Source organism: Mirounga leonina, unplaced genomic scaffold, assembly GCF_011800145.1.
Source record: "Mirounga leonina isolate KUSES-001 unplaced genomic scaffold, KU_Mleo_1.0 Mir_172, whole genome shotgun sequence".
NCBI lineage: Eukaryota > Metazoa > Chordata > Mammalia > Carnivora > Phocidae > Mirounga > Mirounga leonina.
Window position 1 is genome coordinate 16642606 of NW_023270442.1, and position 24222 is coordinate 16666827.

At 51.2% G+C, this 24222-nt stretch overlaps 1 protein-coding gene across 1 annotated transcript in view; it reads left to right on the top strand.

Moving 5' to 3' along the window:
- The window catches only part of SIM2 (SIM bHLH transcription factor 2), a 46689-nt gene extending 24617 nt beyond the window's left edge, over window positions 1-22072 (top strand). The window contains exons 6-10 of the mRNA XM_035017672.1: window positions 1558-1757; window positions 6483-6589; window positions 18818-18965; window positions 20389-20557; window positions 21395-22072. Coding sequence (XP_034873563.1) covers window positions 1558-1757; window positions 6483-6589; window positions 18818-18965; window positions 20389-20557; window positions 21395-21925 — 1155 coding nt within the window. The 3' untranslated portion in view covers window positions 21926-22072. The remainder of the gene's footprint in view (window positions 1-1557; window positions 1758-6482; window positions 6590-18817; window positions 18966-20388; window positions 20558-21394) is intronic.
- Window positions 22073-24222: the final 2150 nt, after the last annotated feature.

Consider the following 24222-nt stretch of genomic DNA (forward strand, 5'->3'; position numbering starts at 1 on the left):
GCAGAGCCCACGGGCGGCATGGTGCCTCAGCACCAGAATCAGCCACTCCCAGACGGAAGGGCAAGATGGGGGAAGTCTGCGCTGAGCAACCCCTTCCAAGCTTCTGTGTCCTCTCTGGAGTCTGAAGTTACTGTTTCTTCCGCCTTTGTCCTCTCTTTCTGGAATGCCTCCTCCCTACCTCCTCCCCACCCCAGGGGCTGCCTTTCCTCAGCCCCCTCCTTTGAACCCCACACTGAGCTCTTTCCTTTGACTTTACCTCACTCTGTTTTATAGTTTGGGGATACATTTCTTATTTGCTGACTCAGACTCGAAGGAGTGGAGAACTCCCAGCACTGTCCTGTACCCAACAGACTTGGGTCTTGAGTTATTTCTGTCGCTTATTAACTGTCTAATCTTAAGCAATACAGATCACCTACCTTGTCCTCAGTCTCCTCATCAGTAAGATGGGACAATAGACTGGGCGGATTTTAAGATTTATTGCAGCTCTAAAGATTGAATGAATTCAGGAGTCCTGGAGGAACGTTTTTGAAAAGAGATTTTAAGGGCACTTGGGTGGCTCAGTTGGTTAAGCGACTGCCTTCAGCTCAGGTCATGATCCTGGAGTCCCGGGATTGAGTCCCGCATCGGGCTCCCTGCTCGGCAGGGAGTCTGCTTCTCCCTCTGACCCTCCTCCCTCTCATGCTCTCTGTCTCTCTCTCATTGTCTCTCTCGCAAATAAATAAAATCTTTAAAAAAAAAAAAATTAAAAAAAAAAGAAAAGAGATTTTAAGATTTTAGCTGTTCATCACTGCTGTCGTGATGATTGGGATCCTTTCGAGATTTTACTGACTCTAACTTACATAAATCCTGCCAATATTGAGGCTGAAGATTGCATAAATGTTTCCGTTTGACATTTGGAACACTATACGTTCTCTCCTGCATGGTTTTTGGCTATAACAATCAGGTTTCTATATAGCCACTCCTGCTTATTGCTTATTACAAGGGGATAAATTCTTGAGTTATAAATAAACAAAACAAAATAAAAATACATTAAAAGGAAGACTCTTGATTCTACTGAAAGAATTCTTAATTTACTGGAATGGTATAGCTTGTCAAGTGATATAAATGTCAAGTTAACAGATGTCAAATCCAGTCCCATTGGGAGGCGACGAGCATAACAGGTACCCAAGCGAGCATCATGGAACCAACAGTTAGCTTCCCTTGGTGCTTTTGTTGTGCGATTTCATAGTGACTTGGTGATGAGTTAATTATGGATTATGTATTAGAGTACTAGAGTAATATTAGTATTAGTATTAGAGTATGTATTAAATCCATTATGTATTAGAGTCTTACCTTGTGGAGTTACTTGAGCAGAGTCAATTGGATAAGACAACCCTTACATTTTATTATGATATTGTTTCCCGAGAAAGAAGCATGTTGGCCCGACAGCTCAGTAGAGGCTGGGCTGGGCATTGTCCAGCATGCTCAAGAAGGCGGGCAGGCCCCGAGCCAGGAGGAGTGGGCGCCAGTCTGACCTCCTGGGCTGCCGGCGGCTGACCCTGCCCTCTGCTTTCCCAGGTCATCCACTGCAGCGGCTACTTGAAGATCAGGCAGTATATGCTGGACATGTCCCTGTATGACTCGTGCTACCAGATCGTGGGGCTGGTGGCCGTGGGCCAGTCGCTGCCGCCCAGTGCCATCACAGAGATCAAGCTGCATAGTAACATGTTCATGTTCAGGGCCAGCCTCGACCTGAAGCTGATCTTCCTGGATTCCAGGTGAGTTTGGCACCTGATGCTCCTGCAGAGTTCCCGAAGATGCTGATGGTGGAAACTGCCCCGAAAGCTACACTGTGAAGCCACAATGTAACGAGGAATAAGTCATACTAAGAATGCGCGTTAGGGGGACGCCTGGGTGGCGCAGTCGGTTAAGTGTCTGCCTTCCATTCAGCTCAGGTCATGGTCCCAGGGTCCTGGGATGGAGCCCCACCTCGTGCTCCCTGCTCAGCGGGGAGCCTGCTTCTCCCTCTCCCTCTGCTGCTCCCCCTGCTTGCATGCTCTCTCTCTCTCTCAAGAATGTGAGTTAGAAAGCGATTTAGTGGAACCAGGTCATGAACTGGAAGAATTGCTATCAGCCTTAGGACTCAGGGGGTAGCCAGCTTCTCCAGGTTGTTTTATATTATTTACTTACCCCTTCATCATTTCACTGAAGTAGGAACTGGGAATATGTGTTGTGGACACAAGTTAGCCGTTTTTGAGGGCCCACGATGTCGGGATTCTGTCTTGTATCTCCATCAAGTAGGTAGGACCTTAAAATCAAAAAGAAAGACTGTGAGTGTGGACTGGGAGGTGGGGTGGCTGCCCACGCAGGCTGGTGGGAGGCCGTTCGGGCTGTGGCAGCCGCGGGAGCTGAGGCTGCGAGCAGGCAGGTGGCCTTCCCTGGGGAAGGCTGTGGCCATAAGCTCAGCGGGTGCCCCGGCTGGGCCTGGGCTGGGAGGGCGCCCCCTGGCTGGCGGGGAGGGCGAAGATGCCGTGGCCCCAGAACCATCTCTCAACTATCCTTTCGGCTCCTACTTGAGTCTGAGGATCTCGTCTCAGAGAGACAAGGGAGAGTGAACGAGGTGGAAGCCCTGATGTGTTGTTCGCCAGGCCTGCCAGAGCCCGCCGCACCGGGGAGGGGTGTGCTGGAACGGCTGCAGCAGCCGGCTGGGCCGACCCCCAGGGCAGCCTGCAGGCTTCACCGGCCTTGAGGCCTCAGGCCTGCGGGGCTTCTTGGGGCTTCCATGTTCTCATCTGTAAAACAAGTCAGCCCCGCCCTGCCCACTCGGCTACCCACAGGCTATTAGGAAGGGGAAACTTGATCATAGACAGGAAGCATTTGTACAAGTAAAAAGCCCGATGGGCCTGCAAGGTGAGTCACTTTGCCAGGTAGCCCCCTAGAGTCCTCAGCTGTACAGGGAGGACTAAATGTTCAGAGACCCCGCTTCTGCTTTTGGGTGTGCGTGGCTAAGCTTTCTGGGAGAAAGGAGATAGATACATCCATCTGTAAATATAAATATATATATATATTTTTTGCTAAGATTTATAGATTTTTTCCCCGACCTTTTTTATTGTGGTAAAATATACATGACATAAAATTGGTCACTTTAACCAGTTATGGGAGAAAATCACACATACCTGGTTAGGGGCGGGAGGCGAAGACACGAATTAGCCTAGGTCATTGTTAGCACACGTCAGGACCTCAGAACCGTTCACAGGTAGAGAAATGACAAAGGTTGACATGACAGATTGGCTTTGTGCTCCCAGAAAGAGTACATATAACTCTTTGGGGGAAGGAGGCCGGCACCTTTGGGCGGCCAGACGCTGACAAATGCTGTTTTCCTGCAGCGAAGGCAGACCCCTGCCCGGAGAGGGGCCCCGGGGGGCTGGGCTGCCTGGGGGTGTGGCGGAAGTGACAGCAGGCCGTGGGAAGGGGTTCTTTCTGGATTCAGGAGCCACTTGTAAAAGTGAACTGAAAGGAATTTCAGCTGTCCAAGTTCATTATTTCACACACTTGGGAGGGTCTCCCATGTTATGTCTGTCTCCTAGTTTTCCTTTGAGGGTTCTAGGAAAAGCCTCTGGGGGTCAGTGAATTCTCTAGAAGAGGAAAGAGAGAGGTCTCCCCGGAAGAAGAGATTTCAGGTCTTCTCAGATCGTTCGATGCACACAGCTTTGAAACACGAAGGACAAAAGCAGGGCTTTGCAGAAGAGGGTACTGGAGGTTAGCCGAGAGACCAGCTCATGGTGGGAGCCTCAGGCATGGACTTTCTCGAATGCCAGCGTCCCTCCACATCAGGGTGAGGGCTGGACCCCTGAGGTGAGTAGGAAAGAAAGACAGTGATCTTGAAGAAGACTCCCTGTCTCTGCAGAAGTCCACTGCTGTTCTCCCAGCTAAGTACCAGGAAGCTTCTAGCAAAGCTTCTGAACTCCACACACTTGGGAGGGAGATAAGTATCACTAGGAGATACTTAAGGGGGTCAGTGACGAGCTGGAGAATTCTTCACACTCACTCTGGTCTCCGGTCTGTTGCAGCTTGGTCTTCGATAGGCCCCTGGGCTGGGGGACAGAGGGGCCGGCCCAGGACTCAGAGGTCAGCAGGATGGCCCTGCGGGGTGGGAGATGTCAGCTCCTGGCATCCAAACCCCAGAAGCCACAGTGTGGGGTTGGCTTGAAGCCCAGCAGCCCTAGAGTCACAGGGGCCTGGGGGGTGGACCTGGGGGGTGGCCACTTGGCCCCCCACCCAGTGTAATCCCAGACACAACTGAACTCAGCATAACCTGAAATTTGGTTCATAGGGGTTTTGTGGTATTTCACTTTGAAACTGTAGCTGGTGCTTTTGCTAAGGATGGGTGAACCCAGCCATGTTTGGGGTTTGGCAAATCCCTCTGACAGGTCTTCAGACACTGGAGGTTTGGAAAAAACCAGGAGGGCGTGCTGCCAGACCCTTCTCTTTTCCTTTAATTTTTAAAACCAGCGTGTACTTTGATGAGAAACTTAATACACGTGTTGCTGATTCATTTACACGTTCAGGGCCGTTGTTCTGTAACTTTACTTCCAAAGGGTCTGGGAAGCGTCTTTCATCCTGACACAGTAGAGATGCCGGGTTTTCTTTTTGGGGGGAAGCCAGGTCTCAGTTTTCCTGCCACACAGTTCGACTCCAGTGGGGCCTGAAGTTCTAGGTGGCTCTTAGACAAGTCGCCCGAGCCCCTAAAGGCTGTGGCATGTTCCCTTTCCCACCTACCTCCAGCCCCGTCTCCTTCCCGCCCTGATGGAACACCATGGAAATGTGTACACCAAATAGTGACCGATTCCAGGGAAATATGAGGCTCCTGGAGATTTACGACCCAAAGCCCACGCAGAACTCAACAGAAAGGGGAGCAGGTTACGGAATGAGGTCAGGTTTCCCTGTTTCATTTCCAGCCAACATTTCAGATACATGCCAGCAGGACCCCCTGTCCCGGCCCGTCCTCAGGCCCCACCTCTGCCCCCCAGGACTGCCTCCCTTCCCTTAGAATCCCTCTTGTCCTCCTCTTTCATCTGTTCTTGAATATCTGTCACCAAGACGTTTGGGCCACCTCCTCTGAGGCCACGGCTCCCAGCTCAGTTGCCCAGGGCCTGGGAAACAACACCATTGCCGCCTGCCATTTTCACCTCCGGACGGAGCGATCCGAACACCAGTGATGATGTAGTTTTGGACTTTGAGAGCTGCTTTTCTTCAAAGAGCTGACATGGGAAATCCATATTCCTGGGGCTTGATGAGAACAGAGAGGTGGTAATGGCAGGAAAACCCCAGGAGCAGGCTGCCCTTTCGCCAGTGGACTGCAGGTTTACCTTGCAGTCACGATATTTTTGGGGGCTGTTCTACTATTTTCCGGGGCTGCGCGACCATCCTCCACTGATAGGAGGAGTCCATGTCTCCGGCTAGTCTGTAGATGCAGACTAGGATGTGACGTCCAGGCTCACACCCACAGTAGCCGGGATGCGGAAACCACCCAGGTGGCCGTCAGCGGGTGAAGGGACAAACCAAACGTGGTATCTACACCAACAGAACATCACCCAGCCATGAAAACGAACGCTATCCTATCGCATGCTACAACATGCGTGAACCTTGAAAACATGATGCCAAGTGAAAGAAGCCAGACACAAAAGGACATGTGCCAAATCATTTCACTCCTCTGAAATATCTATTTTTTAAAATTAATTTATTTATTTGTCAGAGAGAGAGCACAGCAGGGGGAGTGGCAGGCAGAGGGAGAGGGAGAAGAAGACTCCCCACTGAGCAGGGAGCCCAATGCGGGACTCGATCCCAGGACCCCGGGATCATGACCCGAGCCAAAGGCAGACGCTTCACCGACTGAGCCACCCAGGCATCCCTCTCCTATGAGCTATCTGGAATAGACAGATTCATAGAGACGGAGGGAGAGTGAAGCTTACCTGGGTGGGTGGGTGGGGAGCAATGGAGAGTTCTGGAGATGGAAAGGGTGCTGGTCACACAACGTTGTGGATGTAGTTAGGGCCACTAAATGTACACTTAAAAAGGCTAAAATGGCAAAGTTTCTGTTATGCATATTTTACCACAATAAAAAAACCAAAGGTTCCCATTGGACCGTCACCCCAAAGCCCCTGGAGAGTGGGTCTTTCTCCCACTATCAGCGTCAAAGTTCACTGGTAAGCGCCCCCAGAGAAGCTTCACCCTGAAAAAGGAAAACACGTTAAGCCATCCCCAATGTTCTTCTAGCTGGTAGTTTCAGAAGAACATTCCCGCTCATGCATAGTGCTACCGGGCTAGAGTTCAAAGACTCTCTTCTTGTAAAAAAGATCATTCTCGGTTTCCAAAACCAACATCACCCCCCGCCCTGAGCCTTTTAGCACTTGATTAGTTGGCAAAACCAATATTAGTTTAAATGAAAGACAATCTGCAGAGCAGGGTAACCCACAGAGCCACTGTCCGCCCCCCACCCCCAGGGTGACCGAGCTGACCGGGTATGAGCCACAGGACCTGATCGAGAAGACCCTCTACCATCACGTGCACGGCTGTGACGTCTTCCACCTCCGCTACGCACACCACCTCCGTGAGTACCGCTCACCCACGCCGGGCTGTGGGCCGGGGCTAGCCAGGGAGGAGGTGGTCAGGACGGAGCAGGAAGGCGGCCCTTGTTTGGTACAATGGTCGCCCGTTGTGCATGCATGAATTTTAAACCCCCTGCACACTCCATCCACCCCTTGGTTAAGCACAGCTACTGGTCAGTTCTCAGACGTCCAAGCTCACCTTCAGGTGACACTCCGGCGGGTGTGGGATGGTGCTGAAGCTGCTGGATTGGAGATAGTGGATTTAGAACCTCAGTTTCTCTATGACATCTGGACACCAGTTGCAAGTGAGGGCGACCAGCAAAGAACCAACATGTACAGAGCCCTTACTACCGTCGGGCACTGATTTAAGTGATTAAATATGTGGCCAACCCAGTGAGGGAGCGTCTCATGTTCATCTCCCACTTTGACTACTGAGGAGGAGCCGAGGTTCAGAGAGGTTAAGCCACTTGCCTGGGGTCACACGGTGAGAGGCCAGCAGAGCCTGGAGCTGAAGCAGGCAGCAGCCGGCCTCTGACCCCTGCCCACCACCCGCTGGCAAGCTCAGGGGAGACCCCAGGTTCCCAGGATGGGAGAAGTCAGCATGGAAAGAGTGAATACTCAGGATTCGATTTGCCAATGCAGACAGTTGGGTGAACATCTGGATGGGGTGGGGCTGGGGCTCGAGTCACCGAAATGTTTAAAGAAGTGACACTTTTCTTCTAGAATCCAACTTGAGGCAGCAAAGAATTGGCAGGGAGTGGGACACCTCATCCTCTCACAGCCCAGCCCTCCATGCCAATGGCCGGCTCAGGGGTGCTTGTTAAGGGGGTGCAGATGGGGGGAGGGGCCAGATCTTTTGCAGTGCAGCCCAGACAGCATGGCCCCCATCTTGCTTTGCTTCATGTTGACGAGAGACATTAGAGGACAAGTGGCTGGTGTCGAGCTGAGGGTGGATGGCAGGTCCAAGGACTGCTCACTCTGGCCGCACGGTCTACCTGCCCAGTCAGTGTCGACTGGGACCCGGCGGCCATGGCAGTTACTAGGGTGTCGCTGGGCAGACTCAGACAGCTTCTTCCTGCTCGCTTTTGATTCACAACAGCGAGGAAAGGTCGCTGTGCACCGCCAGACTCAGAGTTGTGAGCAGCCTTTATATCTCTTGCGTTTCGAGTAACCGAATCGTGATACAAACATCCCTGTCGTTCTTGAAAGCAGCTTGGTCAGGAAGCAACTGCTCACTGTTTGGATGGGATCTGTAGGTCAGCCTCGCTCATACGGGAGCTGGAAAACAGGGTAGGAAGTGTCAGTTACAGAATCAGTTCTTGGGGAGACTTGCCAGGCAGGGAGTAAGTGGAGAGTGCGTGCTCTGGAGTCACGAGAGCGGCTGGGAGATGAAGAGGCATCTGCTTTGAGGGTGTGGAGCAGCGTCATCACCACAGAACAATCTAGAAGGGAGGACAGGCATGAGGGCCCACACCTCCGCACTGCCGGGGGTGGGGGGAGGTGGCCCGGGAGGGACGTTCCCTGCCGCTACCACTGCCGGTGGAGAAGGCAGGTGGCCGCTCTGAAAGCCCCCGCCCCACGGGTCCCCAGCCCCCTTCCATGGAGGCAGGAGCTTGTCAGGAGCCCTGATATCCAGCAAGCCCTGATATCCCCCGAATTACCTGCAGGAACAGTTGCTCCTCAATGTGGGGCTGCGCTGGAGGACATGAGGCCTCTAAGCACGGAGAATGAAAACTTACGGAATTAAAAGTCTTCATTTTAAATCTCATTTCTTATCGCTTGTGCTGCCTGGCTGACAGAGGGAGCAGGGACTTCCCCCCACCGGGGAAATAAATACAGTTTGTATTTGTATCTGGAAACGTAATAATGTAATAAGGGCCACAGTGATGATCAGCGCGAGGTTCTTGTGACCATACAGACTGGAAGCTTTTCCTGTATCCATTCTGGCCTCTCGTCAGTGCGGGGAGCCAGGCGGCCCTTGTGTCCATTTCCCAGATGAGCAGGTGAGCCCCGCGGCTGGAGGCCTGTGGCAGGGCAGCAGCTGAGTCAGACAGGACTAGAGTCCAGGCCTGTTTGGCTCTCAAGCTTTGAGTGGTTTCCACCACAAGATGGCTCTTAGACGTGGAGCCTGTCTTTGCTCCATCAGGAGCCCCAATCTTCCCAAGCGCAGCCAGCTTCTGAAGGGACTTCATTTGAGAGGTCCTCTGCAATCTGCATGATAAATTCACCGTATCTCACTTGGGATTTGGTATTTCTAGACATCTCGATTATCCAAGGGAGCCCTGAAAGGGAAGACATACACAGGCTTCCAGGAGACACACGAAAAAGACAGAAGCATTTAGAAACCAGAGGGAGCGTGGTGGTTTTTTATTTTCTCCAAATGGGCTAGAATTGGTAAATCAAAGAAAATTAAATATAGCAACACTGGCAATGATTGCTACTGTGCGGTGACCTTCATTACAGTGGAGAAACACCACAGGGACTGGAGGCAGAGAGCACGGCCCAGCAGGCTGTGGGGAGACGGAGCGTGGCCTTGGGATCCGCCATGAGCCCCACGTTGGCCCCAGACTCCCCTCTGCCAGTTTTCCAGATATAAGCCAAAGGAGCATTGACATCGAGAAACAGCCGAGGCTCTTACCCACAAATAGGGGCGGGAATTAGTCTTCCAGAGCTCACACCTTGGCTCCAGGACTGGAACCATCTTTGGATGTCCCTCTCAGGAAAACCATTACTTTCCCCTCCAAAGCTGGAACTCTCAGATGAAGAAAGGGGACGTATTCAACATGCAGAGCCTGGTCTTTGGAAGCTGGGTCTTGTGTGGAGCTTGGGCAGTTCTGAAACCTCTGTGTTGTGAGGTACCTGAGGCTCCAGTCTCCCCACGCATACAACTAGGGCCAGAGGGGCCAACTCCAGAAGCCGGCCCTGAGCCTAGAGTTCAAGTACAGCAATTTATTTGGACAGCGACTGAAACGTGGTTAGGGGAGAGAGAAGTAAGGCATGGAGGGGAAGGAGCCTTAAGAGGGGCTTGTCTGACTGGGCCTCAGTCATGGCGCCAAGGGGAGTGAGCTGAGGTATTTATATTCCTGCTCCTGCCAGTGGTCGGCTGAAGGCCGCTCTCGGGGACTATTAACCCCCTGCCCCCCCACATCTGTCAGAGTGGGCCCTGCCAGAGAAAGGCGTCAGGAGGGAGATGGGGCCGTCGGAAGTTGCTGGGTGCCCTCCGCAGTGAGGGCAGGGATGTGAGGAGGCATCGATCAGAGCAAAGGTCCAGAGGTCTGTGTCTCCTCAGCCTCCTCCCCTCGTTGGTCTCCAGGCTTCATGAAGGTGTTCTCCATCCAGCCCTCCCTACACAAGATGCTCCTCACCTCCCAGCCCAGGTGGTTGTCTTGTCCTTGCATGCATTGGTCACCTCTCTCTGAGGGGCCCTGTTGCCCCCACTGCCCAGGGTCCCTGTTGGTCAGTTGGAGTGTTGTCCATATCCAAATTCCTGCCCCATGGAGGCCGGGGAAAGCCAAGCCCCCCACTCTTTCCAGTTCTGTTTCCCTCCTCACATGGTGTCATCTGCTGTCAGCTCTCCTCCAGAGGATGTGTCCAGCTCCTTCCAGCCCTACCCAAGGGCCCTAAGTTCTTGTTTCTGGACAATGCTTTCCACCTCATGCTGTTCAGATCCTTATGGGGACTGTATTGGTCTGCTCACGCCGCCATTACAAAATACCACAGGCTGAGGGGCTTAAACAACAGAAATGTGTTTTCTCACATTTCTGGAGGCTTGAATCTGAGATCAAGGTGTCGGAAGGGCTGGTTTCTCCGGAGGCCTCTGTCCTTGTCTTGTAGATGGGCATCTTTTTCCTGTGGCCTCACGTGATCATCCGTGTGTGTGTGTCTGCGTCCTCATCTCTTTTTATTGTAAGTATACCGGCCATACTGGATTAGGGCCCCCCCATTACTTCATTTTATTTCAATTACTTCTTTAAAGATCTTATCTCCAAATACAGTGACGTTCTGAGGTACTGTGGGACGGGACTTCCAACATATGAATTTGGGTGGAACAGAGTTCAGTCCATGACAGGGACTTTCTCTCAGAGCTCTGTGTCCTTACCCAAGTAGTAGGCCCAGCTGGACAGGCCGGCTTCGGGGGGACAGGTGAGAATTGAGAAGGCAGGATTCGTCATTTGGAAATGTGACTTTCCAGTCCTGTCACGTGGCGCTTCAGTAACGGAGGGCAGGGCTCAGGGGCCCGGCCCCAGCCTCCTGCCTTCCAGGCTTCACCCGGATCCCGGATCCACATAGTGGCCCCTGCCAACCTGGGACTCAAGTCCTTCATTCCGATCACAGCTGGAGCTGGCCTGGTTTGTTGCCCCAGGAGCTCAGGCATGCAGGGCGGCCTGTGCCACTTCCTTTCCATCCCCCACAACGGAAGGCGGCTGGAGGTGGCCAGGACTATGGTGACCCTCGGGACTCCAAGGCCATGGGGGGCGCTGGCCTCCTCTTATAGGGAGACATACAGACACATCTGTCTTCGCAGTTGATGAGGTCACTGAGCACAGGAAACATCTGCCAACACCCAGGGAGGTCACTGTCTGATTTTCCAAGGCCAGATTTTCTCCACACCAGCGTCCAAAACCCCGGAATCCCTGGAGATGGGGCGAAGGGCTCTGCCAGCAGCAGAGTTGGACATAAGGCAGTGGTGGCTCTGGAGGACCACAGTCAGCCAAATGGTTTTCACACATTGTTCAAAATATTATCTTAACCCAGAGCAGGGATCCACAGGGTCCAAAGAAAGCACAGCCCCTAAAGAAAGAGAATTCAACACCTTCCAGAAAGTCAGCTTCCTACAGAGAAGCAGGGCTGGGCAGTGCAGTCTTTGGGGAGCATGGGATTCCAGAGGTCAGCAAGACAGGGGCTAGCATGGCCCTCACATCCTGGCTTCTGTGTCCCTGTGGACCTGGGCCTTCCCTGCAAGTGAGACCATGCCAGGGCTTTGCCCAGAAGCTTTTGTAAGGAAAAATGAACACGGATCCTCTAGGGAATGTATTTGACCCTTCCAGCCTTTCCCCGCCTGCCATCCTGGGGTGGCTCTGCTGAGTGTGGGCCCCGGCGCAGGCATGACAGTCATGTGGCCTCAGGGTGATACACAGCTTGGGAAGGGACTGATATCAGTGACTTTGATGATTTATGTTGAGGGACACCAGGCAGATTTCTTCTGGACACAACAGTTTGGAAGAACTAGGATGTCCACAAGGCTATTTGTCCAAGATGGTAGGAGAATGTCACCCAGCTCTCTAGTTAGGCCCCTCTCCAGAGTGGGCCCAAATCACAGAGAACACAGGCCGTGTCCAACTGTCAGAACATTTCAAGATCACAGAAAGGCTTCAAAGCCTGAGTATGTGGTCTACAGACTTCAAGCAATAACTGTTATAACTAAATTATAGGACAGCCGGTAGACACACAGAGAGAACACACCCTAAATGGTCCACGAGAGTCACAAACCAGATGTTTATGGGGCCAGGCATGTGACATGTATGACTGGGCAACTGTAGGGCAGTAGGGAGTGGAAGAGCCTGTGGCCAACACACGGCCGTCCGAAGGACTCTGAGTAACAGCTCTGTGCCACCAACAGAGCCCATCCGTGAGCTTATGTGGTACATGGGATGCCAGTTTGCATACACTCCGTAGCTCCACTGTGGAGCAGGGGACGGAGGTCTTCAAATGGAAGATAAACTTGAAAGGAGTTTCCAGTCTACTGTGACGATTCCATTTCAGGCAACCCTAGCCCCTGCTGCTGGCCTTGCTTGCCTCTGGGCTGGACATGGATGACCATGTTTAACTCATACTCAGATCCCTTTTTAGATACTATCCTCCACGCAGGGTCTGGAGGAAGAGGAGTCTTTGTCTTGCAAGTGAAGGTGTGGGGAAGCCTGTGCCTTAAGGGGGAACCACGAGCGATGGACCAGTAAATAATCCTAGAAAGCACAGCGTGATCTACACCTTGTCCTGATCCCTGGAAGCAGTTTGGATATCTAGAGATGTAGACTGTACCTTCGGGGACAGATGGGTCGGGCTCAGCCCATCTTCCATGGTCGGTGCCACAATGTGGCCCTTGGAGACATTCTTCCTGAAGGTGCTTTCCACGCCGTCCTACCCATCAAAGTGCCTCGGTGTAGAGCAGGCCATTGTGTGGGGACCGTACACGCTCCCTAGAGGAACACAGGGCTTTTCTTGAGTCTCACTGGCTATACTCGCCTGAGGCCGGAGCCGGCAGAGGGGATAAGAGCAGGAGGAGTGTGGGGATCGCACCCACCAGTTTTCCCATGGAGGGTGGTTTTGTTTCCTGGGGCTGTCCTAACGAAATACCACAAACTAGGGGGCTGAACACAATGGAAATTTACTCTCGCACAGTTCTGGGGACCAGAAGTCCGAAGTGAAGGTGTCGGCAGGGCTGGGCTTCCTCTGGGGACTGAGGGAGGATCCTTCCTGCCTCCTCTAGCTTCTGCCAGCGGCTGGCAATCCTCGGCTGTGGTCCCAACCCTCTAGTCTCTGCCTTGGCTGCCCCCCATATGTGTGTCTTCTCCTCTCCTGTCTCTTAGAGGGGCACTTATTCGAGGTAGGGCCCACCCTATTCCAGGACGATATCATCTTGAGATCCTTAACTTAATTACATCTGCAGAGACCCTTTTCCCAAATATGGTCACGTTCATAGGTTCCAGGGGTCAGGACGTGGAACCTATCTTTTGGGGGAACACTATTCAATCACGACAGGCATTTTTGGTGTCCTTTTCAGCTCTTAAAATTCAAAATAACCCAAATAGATAATAGAAATACAAACAAATAGAAATTGCGCTCCAGGCCAAGGTTTACCTATCAGTGAGGCTGAGAGGCCTGGTTGCGCCTTCAAAAGGAATTTTGGAGGAACCAGGCAGGCCACCTACTTTTCTGGATAGCAAATTCATGGAACCAGAATTCCCACCCCAAAGCGGCCTCAGAAAACCAAGACCACTGGCTTCCATCTCAGCATGGGCCACCCTGATTAAAGAAACATCTTAGACCTTGATGTTGGAGATACTGTGGCCTGGAAGCTGCAGGGCCAGGGCCTCTGCGCACAGAGCTTACAGCTTAGGGGACATCTCCAGCCTGCCCCCGTCCATCACCTCCAAGCAGGGCCTTCCTCATAGTCCTCCACCCTGGGATCATTTCAGGCAGCTAATTAAGAACCACAGACTGGAGGGGGAGCTAGAGCAAACCAGGGAATGTTGTAAGTGTCTAGGATTTCAACTTGGATTGATATGTGGACTCTCACCATGGGTCATAGGGAAGCAAAAAAAAAAAAAATTATATGTCTGTTTGGTCTCCGTATGTAAGTCCCATCACAACAGAGGCAGGGAGGGTCAGAAATAATAAAATCTCTGCAACTTCTGCCATTGGAATCCTAATATAAAATATTTGGAATAAACTGGCTTTATTGTATCTGGCTTAGATGATTATGGATAGGTTTTAGGAATGTTGTAAGAAATAAGGAAAGTATGGGGGCGCCTGGGTGGCTCAGTTGGTTAAGCTTCCAAATCTTAATTTCAGCCCAGGTTCTGATCTCGAGGTCATGGGATTGAGTCCCATGTTGGGCTCCACGCTCAGTGCGGAGTCCACTTGGATTCTCTCTCCTCTCTCTGCCCCTCCCCACTGCACATGTGCACTCACTCTCTCTCTCTGAAGGAAGGAAGGAAGGAAGGAAGGAAGGAAGGAAGGAAGGAAGGGACAATATAGGAAAAAGGAAAAGCATGTGGTCTTATCGCCGGGGGCGCTCCAGATACCATTAGGAACAGATTTCAAAGCTGAGTTGCCTCATAAGCACTTCTGTTGAAGAAGGAATGGCCGCTTGGGAAATCCACACATGGGAGCCTTGTTGGATCTTCTCACATCTCATTTGGGGCCAAAAGCAAATTGGTTGAGTCTCCCTTAACCTTCCTTCCACCTCTCCTTTCAATGTAGCTACAGAGAACCTTCTGGAGGCTGCTGCCCCTCCTCCCACAGGGGTCACTCTGAGAAAAGGGAGTCATCAGAACACCCAGCCTGGGGCTCCAGCTGTGCCCATAAGACTTGTTGGCCCCACTTTCCCAGTGATGCCTGCCTCCCATGGTTGTAGGGGGCTGAAATGAAGCCATGCATGCAAACCTGAGCTGGAAATAGAAACTGGATTTTGCCGTTAAAAAAGCAAACCCCAAGAGGAGAAGCATTGTAAAGAGAGCTCTTTCCTACTACCTCTGTCTGTGCTCTTCGGCAGGGAATCTCACTCCTGCCGAGGGAGCCCACGCAGGTGCATGTGCCAAGCCCGGGGAGAAGAGAGCTCGTGTCTGCACTGTCCCGGGGAGCCCTGCCCCTCGTCTGGGTGGGATGGCCGTCGTGCGGCTAAGTAAGGGGCGTGGGGCCCGAGGCGTGCTGCATTTCCACTTCCCGAACTACCCCCCAACACTACTTAGCCGTGGGAAAAATAATTGTTCACTTTTATTAAAAAACGAATACCTCCTTATTGCTGGAAATGTAGACAATCAAGAAAAGCTGAGAAGAAGAAAATGAAACTTCCTTGTAATTTGACCAGTCAGATAATGAGAGTTAACATATATCGAGTCCTTGCTCTGTGTCTGCACCGCTGTTCTGAAGCTTCACACAGATTATCTATCCTCCCAGCAGCCGGGTGAGGTAGGGAGTATGATTATCCTCTTGTTCTAAATGGGGAAACTGAGCCACAGGGGGTTAGTAACTTGTTAGTTAGTAACTTGGCCAATAGGTGCATGAGAAAGTTATCAGGTATATGATTTGCAAATATTTTCTCCCATTCGGTAGGTTGTCTTTTCATGTTGTTGATGGTTTCCTTTGCTGTGCAGAAACTTTTTATTGAGATGTAATACCACTTGTTATTTTTGCTCTTCATCTTTTAAGGAATTTTGGGGGTTCCATACAAATTTTAGGATTGTTCTGGTTTTTTTTGAAGGATGACACTGAAATTTTGAAAGGGATTGCATTAAATCTGTAGATTGCTCTGGGTGGAATGGATATTTTATATGAATTCTTCCACTCCATGAACATGGGATATCTTTGCGTTAATCTGTGTCTCCTTAAGTTTTTGCATTAGTGTCTTGTTTTTAGGGTATAGGTCTTTCACCTTCTCGGTTAAATTTATTCCTAGGTATTTTATTCTTTTTTATGTAATTTGTAAATGGGGTTGTTTTCTTAATTTTTCTTTCTAATAGCTCATTATTAATGTGTAGAAACTCAACAGAGTTTTGTATGTTGATTTTATATCCTGCAACTTTATTCAATTCATTTATTAGTTCTAAGAGTTTTTTGATTGAGTCTTTAGGGTTTTCTGTATATAATGTGTCATCTGCAAATACTGACAGTTTTACTTTTTCTTTCCTTTTGGGTTGCCTTTTATTCATTTTTTTTCTTGCCTAAGTGCTCTGGCTAGCACTTCTGATTCTATGTTGAATAAAAGTGGTGAGAGTGGGCATCCTTGACTTGTTCCTGATCTGAGAGGAAAAGCTTTCAGCTTTCCTCTGTTGAGTGTGGTGTTAGCTGTGAACTTGTCATAGATGGCCTTTATTATGTGCAGTGGACATTTATATTGCCACTTTGAGAGGTGTTTTTTTTTAATCATAAATGGGTGTTGAATTTTGTCAAATGCTTTTTCTGTATCTATTTTTATCCTTCACCTTGTTAATGTGGTGTATCCTATCGATTGATTGCAGATATTGAACCATCTTGCATCCTGGAAGTAAATCCCATTTGATCTTGGTGTGTGATCATTTTAATGTATTGAATTCAGTTTGTTAGTATTTTGTTGAAGATTTTGCATCTATGTTCATCAGAGATATTGGCCTATAATTTCCCCCTTTTTTGTGGTATCCTTGTCTGGTTTTGGTATCAGGGATATGCTGGCCTCATAAATGTGTTTGGAAGTGTTCCCTCCTCCTCTGATTTCCTGAAGAGTTTGAAAAGGATTGGTATTAATTCTTCTTTAAGCATTTGGTGAATTCACCAGTGAAGCCATCTGGTCCTGGACTTCTGTTTGTTGGGAGGTTTGGATCACTGATTCAATCCCCTTACAATCCCTTCAGTCCTGTTCAGAGTTTCTGTTTCTTCATCATTCAGTCTTCATAGGTTTTATGTTTCCAGCAAATTATCCATTTCTTCTAAGTTGTTCAATTTGTTGGCATGTAATTGTTCATAGCAGTCTCATATGATCTTTGTATTTCTGTGGTCTTGAATGTGTCTTTTTTTCATTTATCATTATACCATACAGATTCCCCATTATATTACAAATTCTCATTAATCATTATTCCAATAGCTGCATAGTACTCCAAAATTTATTTACCATCTTCCCTAATTCTTGGGCAGTCAGGTCTCCCCCTCCTTTTTCTCCAGAATTATAAGCAGGACTGCTTATAATAGGATTAGTTATTGGAAGTGAAGTCAGTGTGTCAATGCATATGAGCCGTCAAACTGCTTCCCAGAAGGACCGTACCAACCCATGCTTCTATCAACATGTGAGAATGCCGCCCACAATAGATTAGTTGACATCACGTGTTGTCTTTTCATTATTTTCTTTGAGATACAATCCACATAGTCTAAAACTCACCATTTTAACCATTTTCAGAGGTTGTCAGTATATTTACAATGTCGTGTAACTATCACCTTTACTGAATTCCAGAACATTTTCTTCATCCCAAGAAGAACCCTGGTACCCATCAGCAGTCACTCCTGGTCCTCCTCATCCCCAGCTTCTGTCAACCACTAATCTGCTTTTGGTCTCTATAAATGTACCTATTCTGGACAGTTCACATAAATGGAACCATACAATATTTTTTTTCTTTTTATATGTCTGCTGATTTAATGGATGGTATCTAGCTTTGAGTTAAGCAAATACATTGAACATTTGTTTATCATTTATATTCTTTGATGAATTGTTTGTTCAGGTCCTTTTCTCATATAACTTTTAGGGTCTTACTGTTTTCATTGATCTGTATGAATTCTTTCTATATTAAGGTTAGTAGCTCTTTGACTATCATATTTGCAGTAATTTTTCTTCTGCACCGGAATATTTTACTGCAGGTGTTAAAGTGGATGATAAAGAAGCACCCTTAATACAAAAAGAAGCCACAAAAGCAGTGGAGAGCCCCAGGAAGGTTTGGGCAGATGGTGAGGGGGCTCTGCCTAGTGGCACAAGATGAGGGCCCCCAGGGGGCTCCTTCAGTGCCAACTAGTGCAGGCACAGAATTTGGCCACCTCCCGAAATCTCTGCTCAGGTGGCTGCTAGTTAGAGCCCTGGGCCCAGCCCTGCTTTGAAAAGCAGGAATGCCCGATAGCCATGACCTGGGCATCAAGGGATGCCTTTTAGATTTGTACTGGCCTCCCCCTCCGTGCAGAAGACTAACTGGGACTTCCTCCTCTCCACTGCCCACCCAAAGCTTCTGGCACTTCCTTTCCCCTCCAGCCTGTGCCCTCCAGGCCCTGAGGGAAATCAGTACAGAGGCTTTGGAAGTGAGCGTGGCTCAGCACTCAGGAGTTTGCACCCATGCATGGAAGATGGCCCCATCTGCCCAGTGTTCAGAAACTAGCCAAGAGAGTTCTTTCCTACATATGCAACACAGGAAATTGACAGGCCAGAGGAAAAGTGGGGCTAATGGAAAGAAAATATAAAAGGCAACAGAATAGCAGTCTCACTGTGAATACACACATGTTCTGGAGAGCAGCAAATATCAACAATTTGACACTTGGTTGAATGTACTTATTATTTTGTTTAAATAACTACATCACCCCCTCCCCCTGGTGCCTATTAAGGGTTTTGGGGATTAAGGGTTTGGGGGATTATAACATAATCGTGGCATTTGGGAAACTGAAAAGCAGAGCCAATTTTATCACTCTGCCAGGTGCAAATGTTGTACGGGGACTAATTGTTTTTCCCAATGAAATCAGTGCCTATTAAATTTGACAGGGGAGGGGAGAGATTGCTCCTCGGACCCCTTGAAATTGTAGGCAAAAATCTTGCATGTGCGTGTGTGTGTGCGCGTGCAAGCATGCACCTTCCCGTGGAGAAAGCCCATTCCTTTGTCAAGTTCTCAGAGGTGTCCTTGACCCCAAAAAGGTCCAGAACCGGGGCTGCAGGTTATCCATGGGGGCAGTGTCCCCAAAGCAGGGCCTAATTGTCCCTCGGGATTCATGTCACCTTGTGCTTGCAGTGCTGGTGAAGGGCCAGGTCACCACCAAGTACTACCGGCTGCTGTCCAAGCTGGGTGGCTGGGTGTGGGTGCAGAGCTACGCCACTGTCGTGCACAACAGCCGCTCGTCCCGGCCACACTGCATCGTGAGTGTCAATTATGTCCTCACGTAAGTCAGACGTATTTGTTTCCTTGCTCTCTCCTCCTCCCCTGTCCCTCATCAGCCCGCTCCCACAAGCACCATCTCTACCTCTCTCTCTCTCTTTCCGAAACTGTTCATTTGTCTCCTGTTGTTTTTATTTGAACAATCTGTTCGTTTGGGAAGGTACAAACTATTTCTGTACTCAGCACAGAGAGCCAGATGCTAGGCAGTGGGGGGGGAACACCAGAAAGGGAGCCCTGCCCCAGGTACAGCTGAAGATCAGATCACAGAGACCAGCTGAGGGGTGGGGGTGGGGGGGCAGGGACAGGTGGGAGATGTCCTCTCCCTCCATCTTGCATAGGCTGTACATCAGGAATATAAATTTACGCTCTTTGTGCCCACAAACATCAGGGTCATCTTGCATGCTCCTGCCGTGCGGGACAGGAGATATCTCGCATTTTTTCCCTGTCTTTCTGTATAGCCCGTTGCAGATGATGATGAATGGCCCCTTTAGAATCCCAGAAGGTCAAGTTCAGTTGCAAATACTTTTAAGACCATTAGGCACAAGAGGACATGAGTCTCCCTGGGACCATATATTACTGTGGACCCACCATGGCTACTGTATGTGAAATCACCTGCACCCAGCTCTGGCCCTGAACTTGATACCCTTGCAGCCCCCCAGCCCCACCCTGAACAAGGTCCTCAAGTGTGCTCTAAGGCAGTAAGGATTTAGGCTCTCAGTTCTTTCACAGAATGATTGCCAGGTCCCTGGTTTCTTGGTTCGGTTTTGTTTTTTTTAGAACTAGAGTGTGATTTTAGCAAAACTGTAGGGAAGAAAGCATTTTAGCCCCTTAATGATTCTTCCTAAGCAGACAGGTGTGGGCTGGTACTTTGGGCAGCTTCCTCGCCCCCCTCCAACCATGAACACAACCATGCTGAGTTAGTTCTTTAGGGCAGAAACCGGCGCCTGTTGTGGAAATGCGCTAGGCTGGCAGCCAGGCTCCCGGACCCTTGACGGTCCCCCACTCACGCCCCCCTGGGTGCTAACTAAAGAAGCAGCTGAGTCCCAGATACCCAAACTGATAAGTAATGCTTCTGCCCTTTCCTTTTGCCCTGACACACTTCCTCGTGGCCCATGGTGTCCCAGGGAAACGTGTTTGGGAGCTACAGGATGCGAGAGAGCTACAGTGACCGTCCCCCCCCCCCCCGCCCGCTATTCCTGCTGGATAACACTGACCTCACTCAGCATTGCCCAAGCCTTTGGGGGTGTGGGGGGGGGGGGCTTTTATCATGAGGGTGGCCTGCCCTCTGCTCAAGTCCTGTCCCATCCAACCTCAGTGAGCCGCTGTGCTGGAGTTCTGTGAATGCGCTCGCTCGGGGGTGCGGGCCAGGGAAGCCGCTCTTCCAGGGCAGCCTGCTGGACATGATTTGTCCTGCCCTTGCTTCTCAGGGATATCGAATACAAGGAACTGCAGTTGTCCCTGGACCAGGTGTCTACGTCCAAGTGCCAGGACTCCTGGAGGACTGCCTTGTCTACCTCACAAGAAACTAGGAAATTAGCTAAACCCAAAAATACGAAGATGAAGACAAAGCTGAGAACAAACCCTTACCCCCTACAGGTAACACGCGGGACCTGCTGGGGCAGGGTGCAGCAGAAACCTGGCCCGGGGGGCTGCTCAGGACCCCCAGCCCGTCTGGGAATGCTGAGCCTCTGACTGCAGAGCGGGTCTCCCGGCCCAGAAGTTTCCCTGTGCGGTGCGGCCGAGTCCCCTGGGGATGTCCCCCACACACAGCAGAGACACAGCCTGGAGGCACGCAAAGCTAACGTGTGGGAGGACTCGTCGGGTCTAGGACAAAAGACTGCATTAGGAAGGCACCTCATGTTGCTGGAATCCACGTTAATGTGGCTTAGAGCACAGTGCATCGTGTTTCCATAGCATTTGTTTTTTATTTATTTATTTTTATTTTTTAAAGATTTTATTTATTTGACAGAGAGAGACACAGCGAGAGAGGGAACACAAGCAGGGGGAGTGGCAGAGGGAGAAGCAGGCTTCCGCGGAGCAGGGAGCCCGACGCGGGGCTCGATCCCAGGACCCTGGGATCATGACCTGAGCCGAAGGCAGCCGCTTAACTGACTGAGCCACCCAGGCGCCCCTCCATAGCATTTGTTTTTTAATGAAAACCTTCCTTTAAAAAAAAAGTTTGTAACGTCTCAGAAAGAGAAAGTGCCTATGTGTATCTGGTATGTGGTCAGCTTGGGCTGGGGAGAGCTCGTTCCACGCAGGGGGAGGGTCACTGTGGTACTGTTTGCTGTGCACCTGTCCCCACTGGGACCTCACGGCAGTGGCCAGGGTAGGCCCAGCCCAGGGACGCGGTTGAAACCTAGAGGGTGGGGTCTGGTGAGGCCGGAGGGCAGCTTCTCACTGGCCCCTTCATCCATCTTCTTTGCCAAACAGCAATACAGCTCGTTCCAAATGGACAAACTGGAATGCAGCCAGCTGGCAAACTGGAGAGCCAGCCCCCCGGCGAACGCCCTGGCGCCCCCAGAACAGCAGCTCCATTCAGAAAGCAGCGACCTTTTGTACGCCCCGTCCTACAGCCTGCCCTTCTCCTACCATTATGGACACTTCCCTCTGGACTCTCACGTCTTCAGCAGCAAAAAGCCAGTGTTGCCGGCCAAATTCGGGCAGCCCCAAGGATCCCCGTGTGAGGTGGCACGCTTGTTCCTGAGCACCCTGCCAGCCAGTGGTGAATGCCAGTGGCATTACGCCAACCCCCTAGTGCCTAGCAGCCCGTCTCCAGCTAAAAACCTCTCCGAGCCACCGGTGAACGCTGCTCGGCACGGCCTCGTGCCAAACTATGAAGGTGGGTCATGTTCGCACGAGGGGAGGGGGCAGGACTGTGAACAGCAGCGGTGGTGGCGGTGGGTGGCAGATGGAAAACTGATCCTCACACTTTGGGCCAACTTTTCCTTTTCCTGCTTGTAAGTAGGAATTCCTGTGCTTTCCTGCTCTTGATGGGAAGCGGCTTCGCAAGAGGGAGACGAGCAGGGTGACCGAGTCCGTGTACCTCTCGTGGTGCCGGTGACAGGATAGAGGGCAGAGGAACCCGGGGGGGGGGTTCAGCCACCCTCCACAGAAACCCTGACCTCGTTTGCTCCCCAAGAGAGAGACAAAGTGATTTTCAAACCCAGCTCCCAGGTACTGAGAATGCTCCAGCCGCATTTCTTTTACAAGATTAGTTTTCCACTCCACCCAAAAATGAATATGGGACGCTGTTGGTTTTCTCCCCACGCCAGTTTTCAAAGTGTGGAAAACAGTGGCAGAAATTCATGAGCCCAAACACAGAAATGTCACTCACCAACCCAGGGCAAACAACATAAACACGACTCAGTTTCTCCATCTGTAAAATGGGATCATAACCCATACAATATGCCTACTACCCCAGGGCTTGGCACACAGTAGGTGCCTGCCCAGCACTGCTGGTTCAACAAGAGAGAGACAGGAATGGCCCCTACCCCAGCTCTTCCTTGTGGCAGACAAGCAAATGTCCTCCGTGGATGTGCCACCAGCTTCCCCAGGCCCGGCAGACTCCCGTTTGCTCCCTGGACCAACCCCCAGGCAGAGGGTAGGTGGGGGTTGAGGGGTAGCTGCGAAAGGTATATTCCTGTTTCGCGCAGAACTAACTACTGCTCAGAGGGTAGCCCAAGATGGTGCGAATTTCCTGCAAGGGCTACTACATTCAGGGTAAATGTTACATGCTCAGAAAAGAAGCACCTGCCTAAAGAGGAGAGCTCTCCGGGGCCCCCTCCTTCCCCACTCTACTTTCCCTCTCTGGAGGCAGTTAAGGCTCTGTTCCTCCTCGGGCTGCTTGGGGAGTCTCTTGCTCAGACTCTGTCTTTACAAGGCGGAGACCCATTTCGTCTCTCAACCTGAGAAGAGGGATAGACTGTGGGAGAAAGCTAGCCGTGTTGGAGATTACTAGGACATGCTTTTCAAAAGTAGCCAGCTTAGAAAAGAACACGCCAGTGACTAGGGCAGTGCAGCCCTGCCTTCTGGCCTGGGCCAGTCCTTATGCCACCAGTTTCTCAGATTTGGAGAGAGAACCATCAGCTACTGGATCACTCAGAGAACCAAGGAAGGGATTTCCCCGGACGACAAGAAAGACAAAGCTAAGCATTTTGATAACAGCTGAAAATATTATTCACTTGAGATTGACCTGAAAGAATTCTTTTTCTCAGCGTGTGGATGCTGGCCAGTGATATAACTCACACACAGTATTATATATTTTTTTAAATTGCTATTTTGGAAGTGAAAGGGGGATTAATAAGGAGTTCATTTGTCATACACTTGGTAAAAATGGACCAAAGGTGCTAATCTGGGGGCAATTTGTGATCTACTTCGTAGTCTTTTTTGATATTAAAGGAAGACAAAGGTTGTCTTAAGGTAAAATAAAAAACAAAACAAAAAAACCATAGGGCGCTAACTGATTGCAGGCACCTGATTGGTGAGGGTGGCCATAACTTTAGTTATGACGGCACGAAAAGGAGCGGGCGGGATTACCACCCCACCCTCCCCACTAAGCGAAAGAAAACAAGAAAAGAAACAGGGTTGACTGGGGCCACCTGACCCGTCAGGCGGTGGAAGCCTCTAGACCAACGCCGCCCAGTACGGCAGCCAGTAGGCACGTGCGGCTCTTGCGCACTGGAATGTGGCCCGGGCAGTGAGGGGTGCCGCCTGGGCGGCAGAAACAACGAACCAGGCACCTCCGTCATGTAAGGGTACTGACTGGACACGGAAGGAACCCGTTGGATGGGCGGCGTCCCACGGAGCGACGGCTTCCGGGAACTGCACCTGCTGCTCTCCGCTCCTTAACGCGGCCGCCAGAGCGCCGCGGGCTGCAGGCTGCAGCTTGCCACCGACGGCGCGGACCTGGGCGCGCAGGGCAAGGGGCCCAGGCGGCTGCGTGGGCGGCGCGCGCGGCGCGGGTGGCCGAGGGGGGGTGGTGGCCGCGCCCGGACCCGCCGGGTTGGTGCTGCTTTGGGCTGCTCCCCTTCCTCCCCCGCGCGGGCGTCTAACGTGTCGCCTGTCCCCGCAGCGCCCGCCGCCGCCGCGCGCAGGTTCGGCGAGGACACCGCGCCGCCGCCGCCGCCACCGCCGCCGCCGCCGCCGAGCTTCCCGAGCTGCGGCCACTACCGCGAGGACCCCGCGCTGGGCCCGGCCAAGGCCGCCCGCCAGGCCGCCCGGGACGGGGCGCGGCTGGCGCTGGCCCGCGCGGCGCCCGA